The sequence below is a fragment of the Puma concolor genome, chromosome D1, assembly GCF_028749965.1.
Source record: "Puma concolor isolate L17-30 chromosome D1, mPumCon1.1.hap2, whole genome shotgun sequence".
In the NCBI taxonomy this organism is placed as follows: Eukaryota; Metazoa; Chordata; class Mammalia; order Carnivora; family Felidae; genus Puma; species Puma concolor.
The window spans coordinates 58,935,233-58,956,171 of record NC_141676.1 but is presented as its reverse complement, the minus strand read 5'-3'; the positions used below and the strand labels follow the sequence as shown (position 1 = coordinate 58,956,171).

The 20,939-nt window shown below is 40.0% G+C and overlaps 1 protein-coding gene and 1 long non-coding RNA gene across 5 annotated transcripts in view; one reads left to right on the top strand and one right to left on the bottom strand.

The window, feature by feature from the left end:
* LOC147576752 (uncharacterized) overlaps positions 1-18,623 on the top strand; it is a 42,729-nt gene extending 24,106 nt beyond the window's left edge. The window contains exon 3 of the long non-coding RNA XR_015241081.1: positions 18,365-18,623. This is a non-coding gene — a long non-coding RNA (uncharacterized LOC147576752). The remainder of the gene's footprint in view (positions 1-18,364) is intronic.
* The window catches only part of RNF169 (ring finger protein 169), a 110,961-nt gene extending 91,205 nt beyond the window's left edge, over positions 1-19,756 (bottom strand). For all 4 annotated transcript variants that reach the window (XR_015241077.1, XR_015241079.1, XR_015241078.1 and 1 more), the window contains exon 1: positions 19,217-19,756. Coding sequence is in view for 1 of the 4 variants with exons in the window: in XM_086678313.1 (XP_086534439.1) it covers positions 19,217-19,718 (502 nt within the window). In the remaining 3 variants the exon portion in view is untranslated. The remainder of the gene's footprint in view (positions 1-19,216) is intronic.
* Positions 19,757-20,939: the final 1,183 nt, after the last annotated feature.

Here is a 20,939-nt window from a genome sequence, read left to right as displayed (position 1 = left end):
CCACTATATCCATCATCCTAGCACAAAATCCTTTGGATTTAATTTCTGCTCTGTTTGAGTCAAAGAATCATTCACACTAGTCCACAAGGTGGAATGATACCAAAATTAGAAAGAGTGCTTGGGGCGCCTGGGTGGCGCAGTCGGTTAAGCATCCGACTTCAGCCAGGTCACGATCTCGCGGTCCGTGAGTTCGAGCCCCGCGTCGGGCTCTGGGCTGATGGCTCAGAGCCTGGAGCCTGTTTCCGATTCTGTGTCTCCCTCTCTCTCTGCCCCTCCCCCGTTCATGCTCTGTCTCTCTCTGTCCCAAAAATAAATAAAAACGTTGAAAAAAAAAAAAAAAAAAAAGAAAGAGTGCTGGATTTGGAGCTATACTACATGCGTTCAAAGCTACCACCCACAGGATAAATATTAATAGTCTTTACGCTCCCAAAGCCTGTGTTTCTTCGTCTGTAAAATGGGAGTACTACCTACCATAATAGGGTTGCTTTTCGCATCTAATCCTCCAATATCTAGGAGCGCCTGAGTGGTTCAGTTGGTTAAGCATCCAACTATGGCTCAGGTCATGATCTCACAGTTTGTGGGTTTGAGCCCCACATCAGGCTCTGTGCTGACAGCTCAGAGCCTGGAGCCTATCTAGGATTCTGTGTCTCCCTCTCTCTCTGCCTCTCCCCCCACACACAACTCTGTCTCTGTCTCTCTCTCTCTCTCTCAAAAATAAATAAACATTAAAAAAAATTTTTTTAATCCTCCAATATCTATTTGGTACAGATTCTGTGTGTATTAAATGGTAGCCTAATTGCTCTCTTGGACTCTTTGTCTTTCCATCTACCATCAACACTGCTTCCTTGGTTTTCTATAAAACACAGACCTGGGCGCCTGGGTGGCTCAGTCGGTTAAGCGTCCGACTTCAGCCAGGTCACGATCTCGCGGTCCGTGAGTTCGAGCCCCACGTCGGGCTCTGGGCTGATGGCTCAGCACCTGGAGCCTGTTTCTGATTCTGTGTCTCCCTCTCTCTCTGCCCCTCCCCCATTCATGCTCTGTCTCTCTCTGTCCCAAAAATAAATAAAACGTTAAAAAAAAAAAAATTTAAAACACAGACCTTACCCTATCATCCTCCTGGCTTCTTTCTGCCTACAAGATTTATAAACAGTACCCAATCTACCACTCCAGCCACATTTTTCCATTCCTGCAATACCTCTCCCCTCCCCAGACTTAAGACATCTATTCCTGGATATGCCATACCCTGTCCCCTCTATGACTTTATATATGCCACTTCCTCCTTCCAGAATGGTTTTTCTCCTTCTCACTATACAGTGATTATTTCCAAAGCTGATCCATCGCTCTCTCCTTTGTGAAGCTTTTCCCGCTTAACCCAGAGAGAATTACATCAGCTTCCTGTAGGCCTCATAACATTCTGCACTTCTCTCAATGGTAGTAGCATTTATTACCCGTGTTATAATTATTTGTCGCTGCCTCTGCCTCCCCAAACTATAAGATTTCCTTTAAGATAGGGATGGTCTCTAGGTATGTGTCTCAGTGTAAGACTCAGTGGCCTAAAACATTTTTGTAGAATGAACCAATGAGAAAGATCTTTAATATCATTAGCACCATTTTATACCAAAGTTTCGAATAATTTGTTGTCTGAAGGAAGCTGAAGTTAATAAAGCTTTTCTTTATAATTAAGGCAAAGGTAAACTTCAGTAAAGTCCAATCTTTCGTTGAAGTTTTACAGAACCAAACACAAGCAAAACACAAGAGAAATGGCAAAACAGAAGGGAGTCAAGGGAAAATAAGTCCACTGCTATTCAGAAAAATAAAAACCAAACCAAAATTGGAAATAAGTTATCTTCAAGCTTAAAAATTTTGTGGTAAATCATGTGATGAGGAAGATGTCTTGACAGTAATTCATGCCCAAAAAAAAAAAAAAAAAAGGAAAGAAACCAGTTTTGTTGCTGACAAATTCAGTATGAGTAAGGCTACTGCAATCTTTAGCAGTATTAAGAATTTTACATCCAGGGGCATCTGGGTGGCTCAGTCATTTAAGCATACACTCTTGATTTCAGCTCAGGTCATAATCTCAGGGTCATGAGATGGAGCCCTGCCTCAGGTTCTGCACTGGGCGTGCAGCCTGCTTAAGATACTCTCTTTCCCTCTCCCCCTCACTCTCTCTCGATCTAGAAAAAAAGAGAAGACAAGAGAAGAGAAGGAAAGGAAGAGAAAGAGAGAGAAAGAAAGAAAAGAATTTAGCATCCAGAAGGAGGGACAGTAAGCCCCACCACACTTTGCATTAGTCAGGTATTATTTAAAGTATGAGAGTCATCTCTGAGTGGCATATTTAAAGATGACCAACCAGAAGGAATCATAACATATAATCAAGAACTTTTAGGGATTTTTTTTTTTTTAGAAATCTTTTTCCTCCATTAAACATTTACTATGTATCTAATACATTCTAAGTACCATATGAAGTGCTGAATACATAAAGACATAATCTCTGACCTCAGAGAGTTCACTGCAGTGCCAGATACACAAATGAGGACCTGAAATCCAGTGACATGAGTGATGCATATGCTGTGTGGTGGCACAAAGGAAGATAACTGACTCCTGTATGAGTGTGAAAAAAATTTTACAGACCACTTAATATTTCACCTGGGCCTGAGAAGATGAGTATAATTTGACGGGAAGATAGAGTCTTCCAGGTAGGATAATCATAGGGGACAAAAGGCCAAAAAGCATACTATATTACAAGAACTCTAAGTACTGTAGCATGATCAGAACATTTGGAAAGGGAGGAAGAAGACCAAAGAAATGAATTTGAGAAGTTTAACCTAAAAATTTAGATAGAAGTAATCATGGTCTTTAAATACTTGAATACTAAAACTAGGGAAGTAGATTTTAATTCACTAGAAAACTTAACTTTCAAACCATTAAAATTGTCCAATACAGAGACAGCAATGAGTAGTCCCCACAATGGGAGAAATATCCCTATTCATGTATAAAATCAATCTCCCCTTGGTGTTCCAGGTCTCATCTTCTCTCACCTTAGCTCATCACTTTTCTCTACTCTCTCCAGCATCAATTTCTTCCTCTCTACTATGATAACACACAAATCTAATACACAAACATGACATAGTATCAGCTATCTTAAAAAGAAACAACTCCTGAGCTCTTGCCCTCCAGCAAGTACTGGCCTGTTTCCCTGCCCCCCTTTACAGCAGACCCCTCCAAAGAGTAGTGTATATATTCACTGTTTCTCCTTTCTCACTTTAACTCATGCTATTAGGGCCTTAGTTTGTTCCACCACTCTCCCAAAACTGCTCTTAATAAAGTCACCAAGAAGGACCTCCAAGGTTCCCCAGGGTCAGTTTACAATAGGCACGAAAGAGTTCAATGAATGGGGATAATCTGATAAACAAACAGAATCTTTCCTTAGCCTAAGTACTAAGGATCTTTCAAATCAAAACAGCTAATAGCAGGCTTATGGAAAGTTATCAGTCTGGGATAAACCAGCTCAGCTTTTGCATACAACTATCTCCACAGTAATACTATCCATTTCTTCTAGAAAACCAGAAAGAAAAGTGAGATGTTGAAATTGGACAGTCTTGCACCATCATTATCAGTATGACTAATCAGCACTCTTCTTCCCTTACATATCTTCATCACAATCGTCTGACACTTATTTTTAACCTAATCTTCTAAAATAGACTCAGGCACAGTTATTAAGTATGAAAGATAATTCTTCTTCCTTCAATGTTCCTCCTCTAAACATTCTTGCTCTCTTCAAGTCTACCCTTTTTAAGCACCTAGTTCAATGCCTTACACATCTAGATACTCTATAAATGTCTAGCAAGTAAACTATAAAACCTAACATATGGGACCTAATACAAAGTAAACTCCATAAATGCTATTTCCTTCTCCAAAACTATCCCAACTTTAAGAATGCATAAAATGATAAAACCTCCCTACCCTATATGAACAAGTTTATCTAGTTCTCTTTCTCAAAAGTACCTGCATTTTAAGAGAACCGCAAGAATAAGGGACCTAAAGAAAATATGTATTGAATTTCAGATACTACAGGATACATGTGAGTGATATCCTGAGGCAACAGAACCTTCCCTAGTCAATGAAGTGATTAAACATCAATTTGGCCCTTATATATCAAAAGAAAGTTAAACAATTTCTTTTTACTAATTCTTACCATTTTTAAAAAGCCATATATAATATTTAGGCATAGGTAAAAAGCTAGTAAAGTCTGGCAGGAAATGTATAATTATTAACAATAGTTCTCTCTAGAAAGATAAACAATAATTGCCTGAACCATAATTTATCCCTTTATCCCTTTTCCTATCAAGGACAGCTGTTACTACTCTTTCCAGTACTATAATGAGCATCATTTTTTAAAACTTTGTAATTGTGTATAGGTGTATATACATGAATATATATCATAAATGTCATACACATTCATACATAGGGCAGACACCTATTAACGGAATTGCCACATGGCAAGAGATAAAGAATGTGTCTCTTCAACCTTACTAGGTATGGCCAAACTGCTCTCCAAAATGGTTATACCGGGTTTTACTTCCCCAGCAGCATGTGGGTCCCCATTAATTATCATTAATTGATCATAAATTATGCAGTCTGGTAGCCTCTCATCATTGGCTTAATTTGCTTTTCCCTAATTATCAATGATAGTGAGCATAACTCCAGATGTTTATTGGCTTTTCAGTTTTCCTCTTCCATGAAATGTCTATTCAAATAGACTATTTTTGCACTATTTTTCTGGTGAGGTGTCTGTCATAGCGATTTGTGGTTTCTCATACATTTTGGATATTAATCTTTAATCGGTTATTTCATTGAAAACATTTTCTTCCACCCTGTGATTTATCTTCTTACTTTACATTATCATACAGAAGTGTTTAATGTGTCCAAATTATCACTTTCCTTTATGCTGTTTATTTCTATGAAGAATCCTTCTCTACCTCATTTTCATAAAGATACTTCTAGTATTTTCTAAGTTTTGTGGTTTGACATTTAATCCATTTGGAATTAACTTTTTGTGTATAGTATGAGGTAAAGATCTATTTTTTTTCCTGGTTTTCTATAAGGTTAGCTAACTATCCACAACAATTGAAAATGGGTTCTTTGTGACACCGAATAGCCAGAGTAATATTGAAGAAGAAAACCAAAATGGGAGGCATCACAATCCCAGACATTAGCCTCTACTACAAAGCTGTAATCATCAAGACAGTATGGTACTGGCACAAAAACAGACACATAGACCAGTGGAATAGAGGCCCCAGAATTAGACCCACAAATGTATGGCCAACTAATCTTTGACAAAGCAGGAAAGAATATCCAATGGAAAAAAGACAGTCTCTTTAACAAATGGTGCTGGGAGAACTGGACAGCAACATGCAGAAGAATGAAACTAGACCACTTTCTTACACCATTCACAAAAATAAACTCAAAATGGACAAAGGACCTGAATGTGAGACAGGAAACCATCAAAACCCTAGAGGAGAAAGGAAGAAAAAACCTCTCTGACCTCAGCTGCAGCAATTTCTTACTCGACACATCTCCAAAGGCAAGGGAATTAAAAGCAAAAATGAACTACTGGGACCTCACCAAGATAAAAAGCTTCTGTACTGCAAAGGAAACAATCAACAAAACTAAAAGGCAACCAATGGAATGGGAAAAGATATTTGCAAATGACATACGGGATAAAGGGCTAGTATCTAAAATCCATAAAGAACTCACCAAACTCTACACCCAAAAAATAATCCAGTGAAGAAATGGGCAGAAGACATGAATAGACACTTTCCCAAAGAAAACATCCAGATGGCAAACAGACACATGAAAAGATGCTCAACGTCACTCCTCATCAGGGAAATACAAATCAAAACTACAATGAGATATCACCTCACGCTGGTCAGAGTGGCTAAAATGAACAAATCAGGAGACTACAGATGCTGGAGAGGATGTGGAGAAACGGGAACCCCCTTGCACTGCTGGTGGGAATGCAAACTGGTGCAGCCACTCTGGAAAACACTGTGGAGGTTCCTCAAAAAATTAAAAATAGAACTACCTTATGACCCAGAAATAGCACTGCTAGGAATCTACCCAAAGGATACAGGAGTGCTGATGCATAGGGGCCCATGTACCCCAATGTTTATAGCAGCACTTTCAATAGCCAAATTATGGAAAGAGCCTAAATGTCCATCAACTGATGAATGGATAAAGAAGATGTGGTTTATATATGCAATGGAATACTACTTGGCAATGAGAAAGAATGAAATCTGGCCATTTGCAGCAATGTGGATGGAACTGGAGGTTATTATGCTAAGTGAAATAAGCCAGGCAGAGAAAGACAGATACCATAATGTTTTCATTCATATGTGGATCTTGAGAAACTTAACAGAAGACCATGAGGGAGGGGGGAAAAAAGTTACAGAGAGGGAGGGAGGCAAACCATAAGAGACTCTTAAGGACTGAGAACAAAGTAAGGGTAGAGGGGGGGTTGGGGGAGAGGGGAAAGTGGGAGATGGGCAGGGAGGAGGGCACTTGTTGGGATGAGCACTGGGTATTGTATGGGAACCAATTCGACAATAAATTATATTTTAAAAAAAAAGAAAAGAAAACGAAAATCTTTGCCCCACTGATTTGTAATGCCATCTGTCATCTATCAAATTCAAATATATGAGGGCATGTTACTCAACTCTTTATTTTTTGGACTTTTTAATTATTTTAATTTTTTTTACTGTTTATTTATTTTTGAGAGAGAGAAAGACAGAGCACGAGCAGGGGAGGAGCAGAGAGAGAGGGAGACACGGAATTTGAAGCAGGCTCCAGGCTCTGAGCTGTCAGCACAGAGCCTGACACGGGACTCGAATCCACAAACCATGAGATCATGACCTGAGCCGAAGCCGGACGCCCAACCGACTGAGCCACCCAGGTGCCCCTGGACTTTTTAATTATTTAACACTGGTTATCCAACTATCCTGACACCAGTACCTGTTTCAATTAATACGGCTTTATAATAGCTTAATATTTGATAAAGCAATGTGCTCCAATGTGTCTTGAGTGTTCTTGGCCACTCACTAATCATCCTTATTGACAAGTTCCACTAAAAAAGAAAAAGTTCCCCTCTATTCCAGGTGTTCTAGCTTTTTAAATGAATGAATGGTAAATTCTTGTCAAATGCTCTTTGAAGAATCTATTGAGATGATCATATGGTTTTACTTTCCTTTAGGTCATTAATGCTGTATACTGAATTACATTAGATTCTTAATGTTAAACTGAACCCCTATTCCTGGAATAAATGCTACTTGGTTGTGAGGTTTTTTTTAATGCACTACTAGATTAGTGTATATTTCATTTTGGATTTCTTAAATCTACATTCATGAGATTGGTCTGTATTTTTCCTTTCTTATGCTGTCCTTGTATGATTTTGATATCAAGTTGTAAAAGCCTTCCAAAAGGAACCTGAAAACACTTTTCTTTCCTGGAATAGTCTGCATCCTGCAATATTTGGGTAACCTGTAAAACCCTATGCCTGGTGCATCCTAAGCAGATAGAATTTTTCTTCTGCCTTTTATTTTTTTTTTTATTTTTTTTCAACGTTTTTTATTTATTTTTGGGACAGAGAGAGCAGAGCATGAATGGGGGAAGGGCAGAGAGAGAGGGAGACACAGAATCGGAAACAGGGTCCAGGCTCCGAGCCATCAGCCCAGAGCCCGACGCGGGGCTCGAACTCACGGACCGCAAGATCGTGACCTGGCTGAAGTCGGACGCTTAACCGACTGTGCCACCCAGGCGCCCCTCTTCTGCCTTTTATTACAGAAAAGTCCCAAATATTACAGATACCTGTATAATAAACCCCAACCTATCCATCCCCCAGCCTCAACAATCAATTCATTGCCAATCATATTTCATCTATTCCCCCAATCATTACCTCTCCCCACTCCCCTTGAAGGAATGATTTTGAAGCAAATCCCAGACATCAAATCATCTTATCTGGGAACATTTTAGTATCTCTCTTGAAGGACTCTTACAAAATATGTAACTATTGTCACGTTGAACATTTCATAATCTTTAATATCAACAAACATCCAAACAGTGTTCAAATTCCTATCAAATGTTTTAACACAGTTTTTCAAATCAGGATCCAAATAAATTCACGCACTTAAATTTGTTATGTCTTTTCATCTACAGGTTTCCCTTCTATTGCTCTTCCTCTTCCTCTTCTTCCTCTTCCTCCTTCTTCTTCACATTATTTGTGGTAATGGGCCATGTATCCTGCAGTTTCCCACATTCTGGATTTTGCTTATTTTATCTACATATTACTTAGTGGATAGATTTTACTATTCATTTTCTTTTTTAGTTACATTTCTGTTCATATTTTCTATTTATTCTTAAGCAATCTGTGACAGATTGCAGTTTTTAGTAAGTGAACTATTTTATGCAATATTTCAAATTCATGGCATAAAGCCCATATTCTATATTTATGGGATTTTTATATCTTTATCACATCTGTAGTTGTATTCCCTGTTGCATTCCTAATATCATTTATGCCTTCTTGTTTTTCTTTTTCTTTGACCAATCTTGCCAGAGATTTGTCCATAATATAAACCTTTTTTTAATTTTTTTAAATGTTTTTATTTATTTTTGAGACAGAGAGAGACAGAGCATGAGCAGGGGAGGGGCAGAGAGAGAGGGAGACACAGAATGCGAAGCAGGCTCCAGGCTCTGAGCTGTCAGCACAGAGCCTGACACGGGACTCAAACTCACACACTGTGAGATCATGACCTGAGCTGAAGTTAAGACACTCAACCGACTGAGCCACCCAGGCACCCCCATAATATAAATCTCATATTATGACCTTCAGTGAATTAGATTTTGGCTTTATTAATCCTCTTCACTGTTTATTTTTTATTCCATTAATTTCTGTTATTTTTATTCTTTCCTATCTTCTACTTCCTTTGGGTTTAATCTATTTTTTTAAATATTTGTTTATTTATTTATTTAGGGAGTGAGACAGAGAGAGCATGAGCAGGGGAGGGGTAGAGACAGAGGAAGAAAGAGAATCCCAAGCAGGCTCTGCACTGACAGTGCAGGGCTGGAACTCATGAACGTGAGATCACGACCTGAGCCACCCAGGTGCCCCTCTGTTATTACTTCTCTAACTATTTCGGTTCACCACTTAACTCAATAATGTTTAGGCTTTCTTCAACTCAAATATCTTACAGGTTCTAGGACCTACATTTCTTCATATTAACATCTCTGAAATTGGGATGTTTCTTACAGTTGAAGTCTTATAATCAGTCAGCCAGGCAGCAGTGATGATGGCACTGTCATTGCTTATTTATGTATAAATGTACACAATTAAAGAGTAAGCTCACCAAAAACTGTATGATTTGGTGGTTATCCCTGGTGACTGGACAACTGTAACCTCAGTATTAGCCTATAAAGGCCATCTGAGGAAGAACTATAAATCTCATCTGAAAACATTTTGTTGATGCCATTTGGCAAGCTCAAAAAAGCATGAGCATCCAAACATGATGGGTGTCAGCAGTGTTAAAGAACAATGTTAGATAATAGAAAACAAACTATGAATTTGACAGAGGGAGGGAGGTGGGAGATGGGCTAGATGGGTGATGTATACTAAGGAGGGCACTTATTGTGATGAGCACTGAGTGCTAAATGTTAAGTGATGAATCACTGAATTCTACCCCTGAAACCAATATTGCACTGTGTTAACTAAAATTTAAAAAGTTCTTTTCCTTAAAAAGAAAAGAAAAATGTTAGAGCTGTGGAACACTCTTTTAAGAAATTCTGTGGGGCGCCTGGGTGGCGCAGTCGGTTAAGCGTCCGACTTCAGCCAGGTCATGATCTCGCGGTCCGTGAGTTCGAGCCCCACGTCGGGCTCTGGGCTGATGGCTCAGAGCCTGGAGCCTGTTTCCGATTCTGTGTCTCCCTCTCTCTCTACCCCTCCCCCGTTCATGCTCTGTCTCTCTCTGTCCCAAAAATAAATAAACATTGAAAAAAAAAATAAGAAATTCTGTATCACCAATGGTCTCAATGACACAGTAAACAATACTACATAGAAAAACACAACCTCTATGATTTAGAAGAATCAGGCTCTGAATATGAAGTCACAGGAATATTCTAATTCATCACGTTACTTCCTTTTATAAATATATGCTCAAGTGATACGTTAAATCTGTAATAAATTTATAAGAACTCTTTCAGTAAGTACAAAGTTAAAAAGTCTGAGTGACAGTAAAGCATTGTTTGGTAAATGACAGCACATCTTACAAATGATGGCATCTTAAGATTTAATGAAACATAATTCAGACACTTAAATTTTCCTTAGTTTTGCTTTAGTTATACTCCACAGATTCTGAGATAGTTGTTTACTATCTCATTGTTACTCAACTCTAAATATATTCCAATTTCCATGATTTTGTTCTTCACCATATATTACTTAGACGTTTGTTTCTGCTTTTTAAATTTCCAAACATGGACTGGGAGGGGGATTGGTTATATTTGTCACTGATTTCTAATTTTATTGTACTGGGATAACAGTTTATATAGCAATCTTTGGTATCTGTTAAAACTTTCTTTGTGCCTAATTATGTGCATGTTCTACATTTGTTTAAAAGAATGTAAAATCTTGGGGTGCCTAGGTGGCTCAGTCAGTTGGGCGTCCAACTTTGGCACAGGTCATAATCTCACAGTTTGTGGGTTCGAGCCCCATGTCAGGCTCTGTGCTGACAGCTCAGAGCCTGGAGCCTGCTTCAGATTCTCTCTCTCTCTCTCTCTCTCTCTCTCTCTCGCTCTCACTCTCTCTCTCGTGCCCTTCCCCTGCTCACACTCTGTCTCTCAAAAATAAATAAATGTTAAAAAAAATTTTTAATAAAAAAATAAAAGAATGTATATTCTCTAATTTGGGAGGTGTATGGTTCTATATATATGCAGCAGATCAAATTTACATTCCATTTCTTTTGGTGGTTACCCTTAAATTTTTAATATGCATCTGACCAAGAGCCTAAAGTTAATCAATATCTCTATCCTCCTGAACTATATATAGAACCTTAGAACTCTTCAATGCTGATCACCTTCCCTCCCAGCTTACATTTTATCCTTGTCTGATATTTTAGTCCCATTTTGGTTTTAACCCCCACATATTAGTCATAATTATTTTTGCTTTATAGAGTCAATATTCACTTAGTTTACCTACCCATTTCTTTGTTCACCATGTTTTCTTGTATCCTATTTTTTCCCATTACATTTCTTTCTTGCTGATGTATATTCTTCAGTATAATAGTTCTTTCAGAAACAGCGTGGTAAATTCTCTGTATTTTTGTTTATCTGAAAATATTTTTATTTTGTCCTCACTCTTGAATTATAACTTAGCTGAATACAAAATTCAGATCTCTCAACACTGAGAAGACATTGTTCCATTTTCTTCTGGCCTCTCTTGGTTATAAGATGTCTGCTCTCAGTCTGTTGCTCCTTTGTTTTTCCTTTCTGGTTGCTTTTTAAAGTGCCTGTGGTGTTCTACAGTTTCATTGCAATGTGTTTAGTTGTGGGGGTTGTTTGCTTTGTTCATTTAATTCTTTCTAGGGCCTCATGACTCTAAAACCTAAGGATTCATGTCTTCTTATTAATTCCAAAATACTCTCAAGTCACCATCTCTTTAAATTCCATGTCTCCCACATTCTATTCTTCTCCTTCTGTAACTATTAGATGATGGGTCTTCTTGACCTTTCATTTCTCTTCACCTCTCTTTCAGATTTTCCTTTATCCTACTGTTCTGCATCCTCAGGATTTCCACATATCTAATTCCCAGCTTACTGATTTTCTCTTCATCCGTGTAAACTAGTGCTTACCTTATTCACTGAGCTTTTTTTAACCTCCCTGACTATATTTTTCATTATGTTTAGCTCTTTTTTTAAATGCACCTGTTTCATAATGTCCTTCTCACTTCTTGAGATTTCCATTAATTCTTTAATGTCTTTAGTCACTTAAAATGTGCCAATTTAAATTATCATTTAAGCTGCTATTCTACTATCCCAGTTCCTGGAGATAGAATCCCCTTGCTTGTTATATCTACTAAGTCTCATTTATGTTAGAAAATGGTTTCCTCGTGTGTCACATTCAATTATAAGTTCATCTTTGGTTGGGCTTATCTCTTCTTAAAGAATCTCTTCTGGAGCGAGTTGGGAGTACCTCTTAGAGTCTTTTTTTTCCTTTCTCCAGGTGATCCATGGATATCACTAGTTTGGAGGCAGCTTTTATATTAATTTCTCAGCATGGTGATACTTAAAACCATATAATATAAAATCAGATCCCAAATATGAGCAAGGCATACATCGTGCGCTTCAATTTCTCAGGAAAGCTCTTTTCTCCATTTCCTCTCTGCATAGAGCCCAAGTAAATCAAGACAAAATTTCTTATTACTGGCTTGTACCAGTAGGAAGATTATTCTCTGCCCACCCCTTCACTCTGAATGCACATCAAGAATCCCAGTTTTATGCACAAGTCTTAGTTTTGGTTCCTTTTTCTGTGGTTAAAACTCAATCCACTAGGAATAGAAAACCAGAAATAGCCCCTCACTCCACCCCTTCACCCCCACTCTAGGGCAACATAACATGAGCTTACTAAAGTTTTGGTTTTTAGTTCCATTTTTATTTCTAGAACCTGGAGATTTTCCTGTCTTTCCTGCAAGCTCAGGAATTCTTTTAAAAGAATTGTTAGTTCAATATCATCTAGGTTTTCTGGATATTTGCAGCAAAAGCATCTTCTCATCTCAGTTAGCCCTCTTGCTAAAAGAGAATCTGGGCTCTCCAATCCATTTGCTACATTAACCCCATAGGAGTAATCACTCTGAAATGCAAAGATGGAACTCTTCTTTAAAATTCCTCAGTGGATCCTCACTCCTGAGCATGGCATTCAAAGTCCACTGTTATTCAGTAACTGCTTATTTCTGGAATTCCATCTCCTCCCACTCTCCCACATGTAGTCTATGCTCCAACCACTCCTACTTACAATCCCTGGAAGTCTCCTTGTTATTTCAGAGTCCTGTACTTCTGCATATACCGGTTTCCCTCATCTTCATCCTGCCCCCCATCCACCTACTGAATACTCAGGGTCAAGTGTCTGCCTTTCACTGAAGCCATTTCTGACCCATCCAAGCTGGAAGCTCTTCATTGAGTTCTTTATATGCCAAGCATTCTACTAATTATTTAGTCTTACCAACATTATGATTTTGCTATTACCATCCCCATTTGCAAATGAGGAAACTAAGGTACAGAGAGTTGAAGCAACCTACGCAATGGCACACAGCTATAAATGGCAGAGCTGGAATTCAAACACAGGCAATCTGTCTCCAGATCCTGCTCCATTAACTTGCCCCATTAACATATTCCTTACTGCCTTCTACAATGATATCTTGCATTACCATTATAATTGCATTTATTACACATTTCAGTTGCATGTTTGTGCACCAATCTTCCCAACTACGCTGACTCAAAGAGAAAGAATCATGCTTTATTCTATATGCAGTTCCATTGTCTAGCACACAGAAGACCCTCAAATGATTACTAAATTAATGCATGACGGAAGGAAACATCCCCACAGACACTGCTTTAGTCCAGGCCCTCTTCATCTCCTGCCTGGACTACTAAAATAGTCCCCTAACTGGACTCCCTTCTTCATTTCTATTCATGTCTTTCCTCCATACCCCAACCAATATTCTTTCTAAAGTACATCATTATGATGACGTCATTACTTAAAAATCTGTAAGGGCTCTGTACTGTCTATAGGACAAAGTCCCAAGTTATTTTATCATGACATACCATGCCCTTTGTGATCTAACTTCCCCAGTCCCTTCTCTTCTTTCCCACTTCAGTCCCACATTCCATCTATATTTAACTTCCTGTCAGTCCCTGAATATGCCAAGAGACTTCATGCCTTTGTGCATGTAGGTTCTTCTGCCTGGAATGGCCATCCCCTCCTCTCTCACCTGGTAAATTCCTACCTTTTCAGCATAGAGCTCAAATTCCTCAGCTCTCCTCCAGATGCTTAGTTATCCCATTCCTATACTCTGTTGGCTTTATGCATTTACCTCACTTACTACTTTGTAATATTTTTGATAAGGTGTTTCTCCAACCAGACTGTGGAATCTTAAAGAACAGGGACCATGTCTTATTCCCCTTTTTTACTGTATTATCTTACAGAGCATGTGCCCCCAAAATGCTCATTGAATTAGTGGGATGACATTTGACAAACATATCCCGTATCCTACACTCAAAAAAAAAAAAAAAACAAAAACAAAAAGCAAAAAAACCCCTCAGATATAAATGAATTCAAGGGTAGGCAATTGTCCGGATTAACTGGAAGTTTGGAAGTGGATAAGAAGAAAACCAAATACCTCCTAAATTCTTGAGGCTCAACCCTGAATTCTATAGGATACAGATATTCCTTTAATGGTAATTAGTGTTTAGTTGGCGAGGTAATCTCATTCTGAATTGTTTCCTGCATTAGAACACATAAGGACACTCTCAAATTCTGGAATATGTGTACGTGTCATTAAGGATAAAAAGTTGAGTCATTTTATACATTTTACAACAAATCCCTACAGTTGAGGGAAATTCTTATCCTTTTACACTACAATCACATGATTTCATTATTCATTAGTCCTAAATGCAATTTAGGCTGCACACATAGCAAACATTGTCTGCCAACTGAGTAATAAACCAGAACTACTTGTTTGTCACAGAAAGAGGATTTTTTTTAAATGTATAATGTTAACCCTAAGTGAACAGGGAGGTTGAGGGGTGATGAAAGGGATGGGATAAATGAGGTACTATTGAATTTTTGAAACGCGCTTTTAACACTAAAAATTTTTTTTTAAGTTTTAACTGCCAATTTAAAAGATTCATTGGTGGGGCTCCTGGGTGGCTTAGTCAGTTGAGAGTCTAACTCTTGATTTTGGCTTAGGTCATGATCGCAGGGTTGTGGGATCAAGACCTGTGTCAGAATTCTCTCTCTCTGTCCATCTGCCCCTCTCCCCGACTCATGTTCTCTCTCTCCAAAAAATAAAAAAATAAAAAAAATAAAAAGGACTCATTGGCCTTTGTGTAGCTTTTCTCTTCAATTATTACCCAGGGTAGAAGAAAAAGAATTATCCTAAAAAGGTCTTGGTTTCAATTTCAGAAGCAGTATGATTTAGAATGGTCACTCTTGATTTCATATCAAAAGACTAAGTTAATTCTTAAGATTCATTAATTATTATCAATGACACTTAAGTATTGCTGTTGTATATACAGATGACCATTGAGGGGCGCCTGGGTGGCGCAGTCGGTTAAGCGTCCAACTTCAGCCAGGTCACGATCTCGCGGTCCGGGAGTTCGAGCCCCGCGTCGGGCTCTGGGCTGATGGCTCAGAGCCTGGAGCCTGTTTCCGACTCTGTGTCTCCCTCTCTCTCTGCCCCTCCCCCGTTCATGCTCTGTCTCTCTCTGTCCCAAAACTGAATAAACGTTGAAAAAAAAAAAAAATTTACAGATGACCATTGAACAACACAGGGGTTAGGAGCACCGACCCTCAGCACTGTTGAAAATCTACGGTAACTACTGACTTTCCAAAAACTTGACTTGTAGCCCTTTGTTGACCGGATGCTTTACTAATAATATAAACTGTTGATTAACACATATTTTGTATGTTATATGCATTATATACTCTATTCTTACAATAAACTAAGCTAGAAAAAAGAAAATGTTAGGAAAATCATAAGAAAGAGAAAATACATTTACAGCACTATAATGTATTCATTGAAAAAATCCATGTATAAGTGGAACCCACACAGTTCAAACCCCTGTTGTTCAAGGGTCAAATGCAGTTGCAAAAGCACCTATATATGCCCATGTGCTACAGTTTTTATTTTTAATCAATGGACCAAGACTGCCTCTAAATTTAGTATATAAGCTCCAAGAAGAAGAAATCTTTGAACATTTCATTCACTAAGGTCTCCCAAGAACCTAGAACAGTGCCTGGCCCAGCACAAACATTCATTACATACTTGTGAATATTGCTCAAAATGGTTCAAATACTATGTCAATATGTGCGATGAGCTATAACCTCAAGGAACATAAAGTTGAAGTAGACTTCACACAATGTTGCACAAGTCAACTGTGCAACAGTTTGCTATATCCAAAAGCAAACTGACAAGGCATAGAAGAATAAAACAAAACATGTTATACAGGAGTCCTTAAGGTTCTGAATTTTAAAGCTTGTCAGGAAACTGGTAAAAACCAAAAATGTCACCAACACAACCAAAATTTTTGACAAGCACAAACTCTTATACTTATTATAGACAATTCAATTCCAAAAGAGCCATGGGGCTTCACAAAATTAAAATATATGTATATAAGAATTTCACTTAAGCACCAGTGCATTTACTACAAAATTTAATTTCCAGTATTAAAAAGGAATTCTGACCTTTCTTTTTATCAATTAACCTAACTATGCCCCAAAAAAACCGCTAAGCAATATACTTCTGAATATACCTAAAAAATTGCTAGTTCTGTTGCTGTTTCCCACTCAAAAACACAATGTAAGTTTTTATAAAACTGGTATTTTTAGTTTTCCCTATTACAAGTCATCATGAGCATTTAACTGTGAATTAAGCTATGTTTTAGCCCTTATTTATGGGTTATTGTTTTGGTCCTTGTTTATCTGCTACTAACTCATGATGACCATTAGCTGGTCACTTTCTACTCTCTTCTGGGCCTCAGTTCTCTCTTCTGTAGAATGAGAGACCTGGGTTAAAACAATGGTTCCTAGCTTTCTTTCTGCATCCCTTTGAGAATCTGGTGAAAGCTACAGGTGACCTCTCCATATGAATGCACATACACATGTATATAACAATTTTATAACTGACTTTTTATAATAGCAAAAGATTGGAAACAACCTAAATGTCTACCAATAGACAGTTAATTGTTATAGCCATTCAATGAAATTCCTTGCAGCTGTAAGCAGAATAAAGAAACCTTCTATATACTGATATGAAAAGCTTTCCATCATGTATCTTTATATGGAAAAAAGCAAGTTACAGAACAATGTATACAATATACAATCTTTTGTGTAAAAAGATCAAAAACTAAAATAAATATATTTGAATTTTTATGTAGAAGCATAAAGAAACTGTGGAAGAATAAATGAGAATCTTTGGTGGCAGTGGGAAATGAGTAAAGGGATAGGAGGAACCTTTCCATTGTACACTTTCTTACATTTGTGTTTGGATTATGTGAATGCACGGCATATTAAAATTCTAAATTAAAAAATTGTATATAACTCTAACAAGTCCAGACAACCCACTGAAGCTAGAAGATAATTCGCAAACCCTGTTCAGCAATATTCTCCTATAATGATTTGACTTAATAAGCCTGTAATTATATACACTCAATGATCCGACAAGAATATTTAAGGAAAAATATTTTTCATCACAGTCCTCATATAAACATATAAGTAATTGGTGGATACTCAGTAATTCAATAGATCCTAATTTGGAATCTCATTTTATATAATTTTCCTTAATCACTGATACACTTTATGACAAATTTTTTCATCAGAAAAAGTTTGCACAAATTATCAAGCCATACTCCTTCTCAAGAATCAAAGTCCAGAACTGATATTTCACAGAGGAGTCCAGACTTTATAAATGAGAACAGACATCTCTATCTTATTTGACCATATAATCAATAGTACTAGTAGGAAGACCAGAGAAATTTTTACCATAATCTCAGAACTTGAAGCAAACTAAAGAGCATATGAGATCATCACTCAGCACCCACAAATTAGATGACGTTTGGGGAGGCCTTCTCACCTACTCTGAACAAGGATCAGATAGAATTGGGTTCACCCTTCGGCAACTTACTTAACCTCTCTGGGCCTCAATTTCATCTCTAAAATGGAAATAAAAGTACCTCTCTCATAAGGATGTTGTGAAACTTAAAAGGAAAAATAAGGAATATAGCCAAGTAAGACAAAGAAATAAAAGGAAGGTATCCTAGGACAGTGGCAGGTGTCTGCTTTAATCAAAACAGAACTGCATTCCGGAAACTGTAGTTTCTAGAGACTGCACTTTCATACACAAGCAACGCTTCCTTTTCCCTACTGGAAAAAAAAAAAAAAAATGGCAGAATTCCCAACACAAAAGGTGCAAATATCTGGCCTTTCCTAATTATGTTTCTTGGAAATCTCCTCCTAGGTAAGCATTTTTTTATCAAAGAACATAGATGTTGTGTTGACTGGATGTGTCGGAGTCCTAAGTTACACACAGTTCTGTTTTGTGTTTTTACAGGGCACTTTCAACGTCAAGCTCAGCACCAGAGGGGCAGGCTGTGGGAGGTATCGAAAGGCAAAGAAGTTGAAAGCAACAGTCCCGCAACTTTTAACTACCAGGACGATAGCAGGAAACCTACACAGCCATGGAGACAGAAGCAGCCCCTGCCAACCAATCTCCATTTACGAAACTTAACCCCCACCCAGTTTTGTTGTTGTTTTGTTTTTGGTTTTTTTGTTTTTGTCGAGCACTACTGGACAGCCTATTCATTTTTGGAGTTATTAATTATAAATATAAATAACCCCGATGTGCGAGGCTCTGTCAAGATTTTGTGAAAATTGCGCTTGTGAGTTCATTCTCTCAACCCACTCCACACTCTAGTCTGAAAAGCTCTCTTCACATCCTCAAATTCAACCCGCCCCCTTAACTCCGGATACTCCATACCTCTCACTAATCCATTTAGGCCCAGGAGCCACTTCTCTACACGCAGTTCGACCCCAAGCTCTTCACCCAACACGAAACCAAGCACTTCTCTGATCCTCCAGGGCTCCTGCAAAGTTAGGAACCCTTCTCCCACACACCATTCCAACCTGGCCCTAACTTGTTCCAAGAATGCTGTTTCCCTCCAAACTTCTAACTTCCGTAAGGCGCGAGATCCCCTCACTGCCCCTCCAAATCCATCGTGCCCGTACTTCATTCTGAAGTTCAAAATTCAGAAACAGATGTGCCTGGACAGAGCCCAGTTCCAACCCCACGCGAACTCTACACAGCCGCTCGAGCACGGCCTGGGACCCTCCACCCCCCAACCAGGCCAGGCCGGGCGCGCTCGGCCTCGCTCCAGACCCCCAAAGGGAGGAGGGAAAGCTCCACCTGGCTCCGTGGCCGCGGCGCGCGGCTCCTGCTCCGGCCTGGACCCCGCGGCGGCCGCGCCCCCGTCCCGGCGCTGGCGGCAGCGCTCCGGCTGGCCGCGGCGGGCGCGCTCGCTCTGCACCTCCGCGTCGGCCTGGCCGTCGTCGCGGGCCCGACGGCGGGCCCAACCCGGGCCGCGGGCACGGCAGCGCGGGCAACCGGGGCCCGCTGCGTCGGCGGCGCGCTGGGCGCAGCCTCGGCACAGCGAGTGGCCGCACGGCAGGGCCGCCGCTTCGCCCAGGGTCTCCAGACACCCGGCGCAGCCCGACTCCTCCGGCCGCGGCGGTGGCGGCGGTTGCAGCAGCGGCGGCGGCAACACCAGCAACGCGGGACCAGAGGCCGCGCCCGGGGCCCCAGTCTTGGCTGCCGCCATCTCGTCACAGCGGCCCCGTCGGCCCCGCCGACTCAGAGCTGCCGCTGCCGCCGCGGAAGAGGCCCGAGTACTCGGACCTGCCGCCGCCATCTTGTTTCCCGTTTGAAGGGAGAGTCCGTTGCGAGGGAGAAGAGTAGAGGGCGGGGCAGTGCGCGGCGGGCGGTACCGGCTACATATTTATGAGGGGGCGGGGCTCCAATGAGCCGGGAGAAGGTTCTCCCCGGGCCCGATTGGCGGGAGGCGAAACCTCATTAATATTTATTAGCTACCTTCTATGTCGTCCTCAGCCTCGCCCTCCAGTTTTTGCAATTTCCTCTTATCGAACCTGGTGAAGTTGAGGACTGAGGGGATTTGGAAATTCTGAGCGATGTTAAACTTTATGAAGTAATTACATTTATCCTGCACTACCTTGATAACTAAGGCTAAAGTGAGTGGGGGGGTTATGTGAATTATCCAGAACGTTCCCTCAGTGCTTCATTTCATGAAAGGGTAGCTGTTATGACCAGGCCTACTTAGTGACCAGCAACTAACTACCAAAAATAACAGCTTCTTGTCAGTTCGCATCTCCATATCTTCCCTATTCACGTCTCTTCCTGGAACTCCCCTCTCTTGGCTGGCAAAATCAGACTTTCCTGGTTTTTTCTCAACCCCTAAGCCCTTTCCCAGACTCCTTCGATCCCTCCCCCTTATTTGGGGCTTAAGCCTGCGTTTTCTTCTAGGCTCAGTCCTCCTCTCTCTTTGGGTGTGCCCCATGTGCCCCCACTCTCACCTCACACTTTCTCCCAGCTGAAACTCCCAAACTGATACCGGCCATCCAGACCTCCTGAGTCCAGCCCTGCACTTTCAACTGCCTGATGGAAACATCATATTGAATGTCTGCATCCCTCGTGTACAAAACCAAAGTCACTGTCTTCCACCCTCCTTCAAAAACAGCGTATTTCTTATTTCCCTCATCCTGTTAAAGGTACTATCCTCCTAGTTCCTCAAGCTCTAAACCTAGGGTTCTTTACATTTCTCTCATCTACCACATCTGTCAGTTTGTTAATCCTGCCACTTCTCCCACCAAAGTGACTATTTTCCCACCTATCTTTTCCTATTCATTCCATTCCCACCACCCAATTCATGTCCCGTCATCTCTCACCTAGATTGTTGCAGTAGGTTGTCTCCCTGCCCACAGCCTCTCTTCCTCCAACCCATGCTCCACAGCTCTTAGAGTTGCTTCCTAAAGGACAGCTCTTACCATGTCATTCCTACTTGGGCTAGTCACCAAGTGAGTGACTTTGATGCCGGCCCCCCTGGATGCAGAGGGTA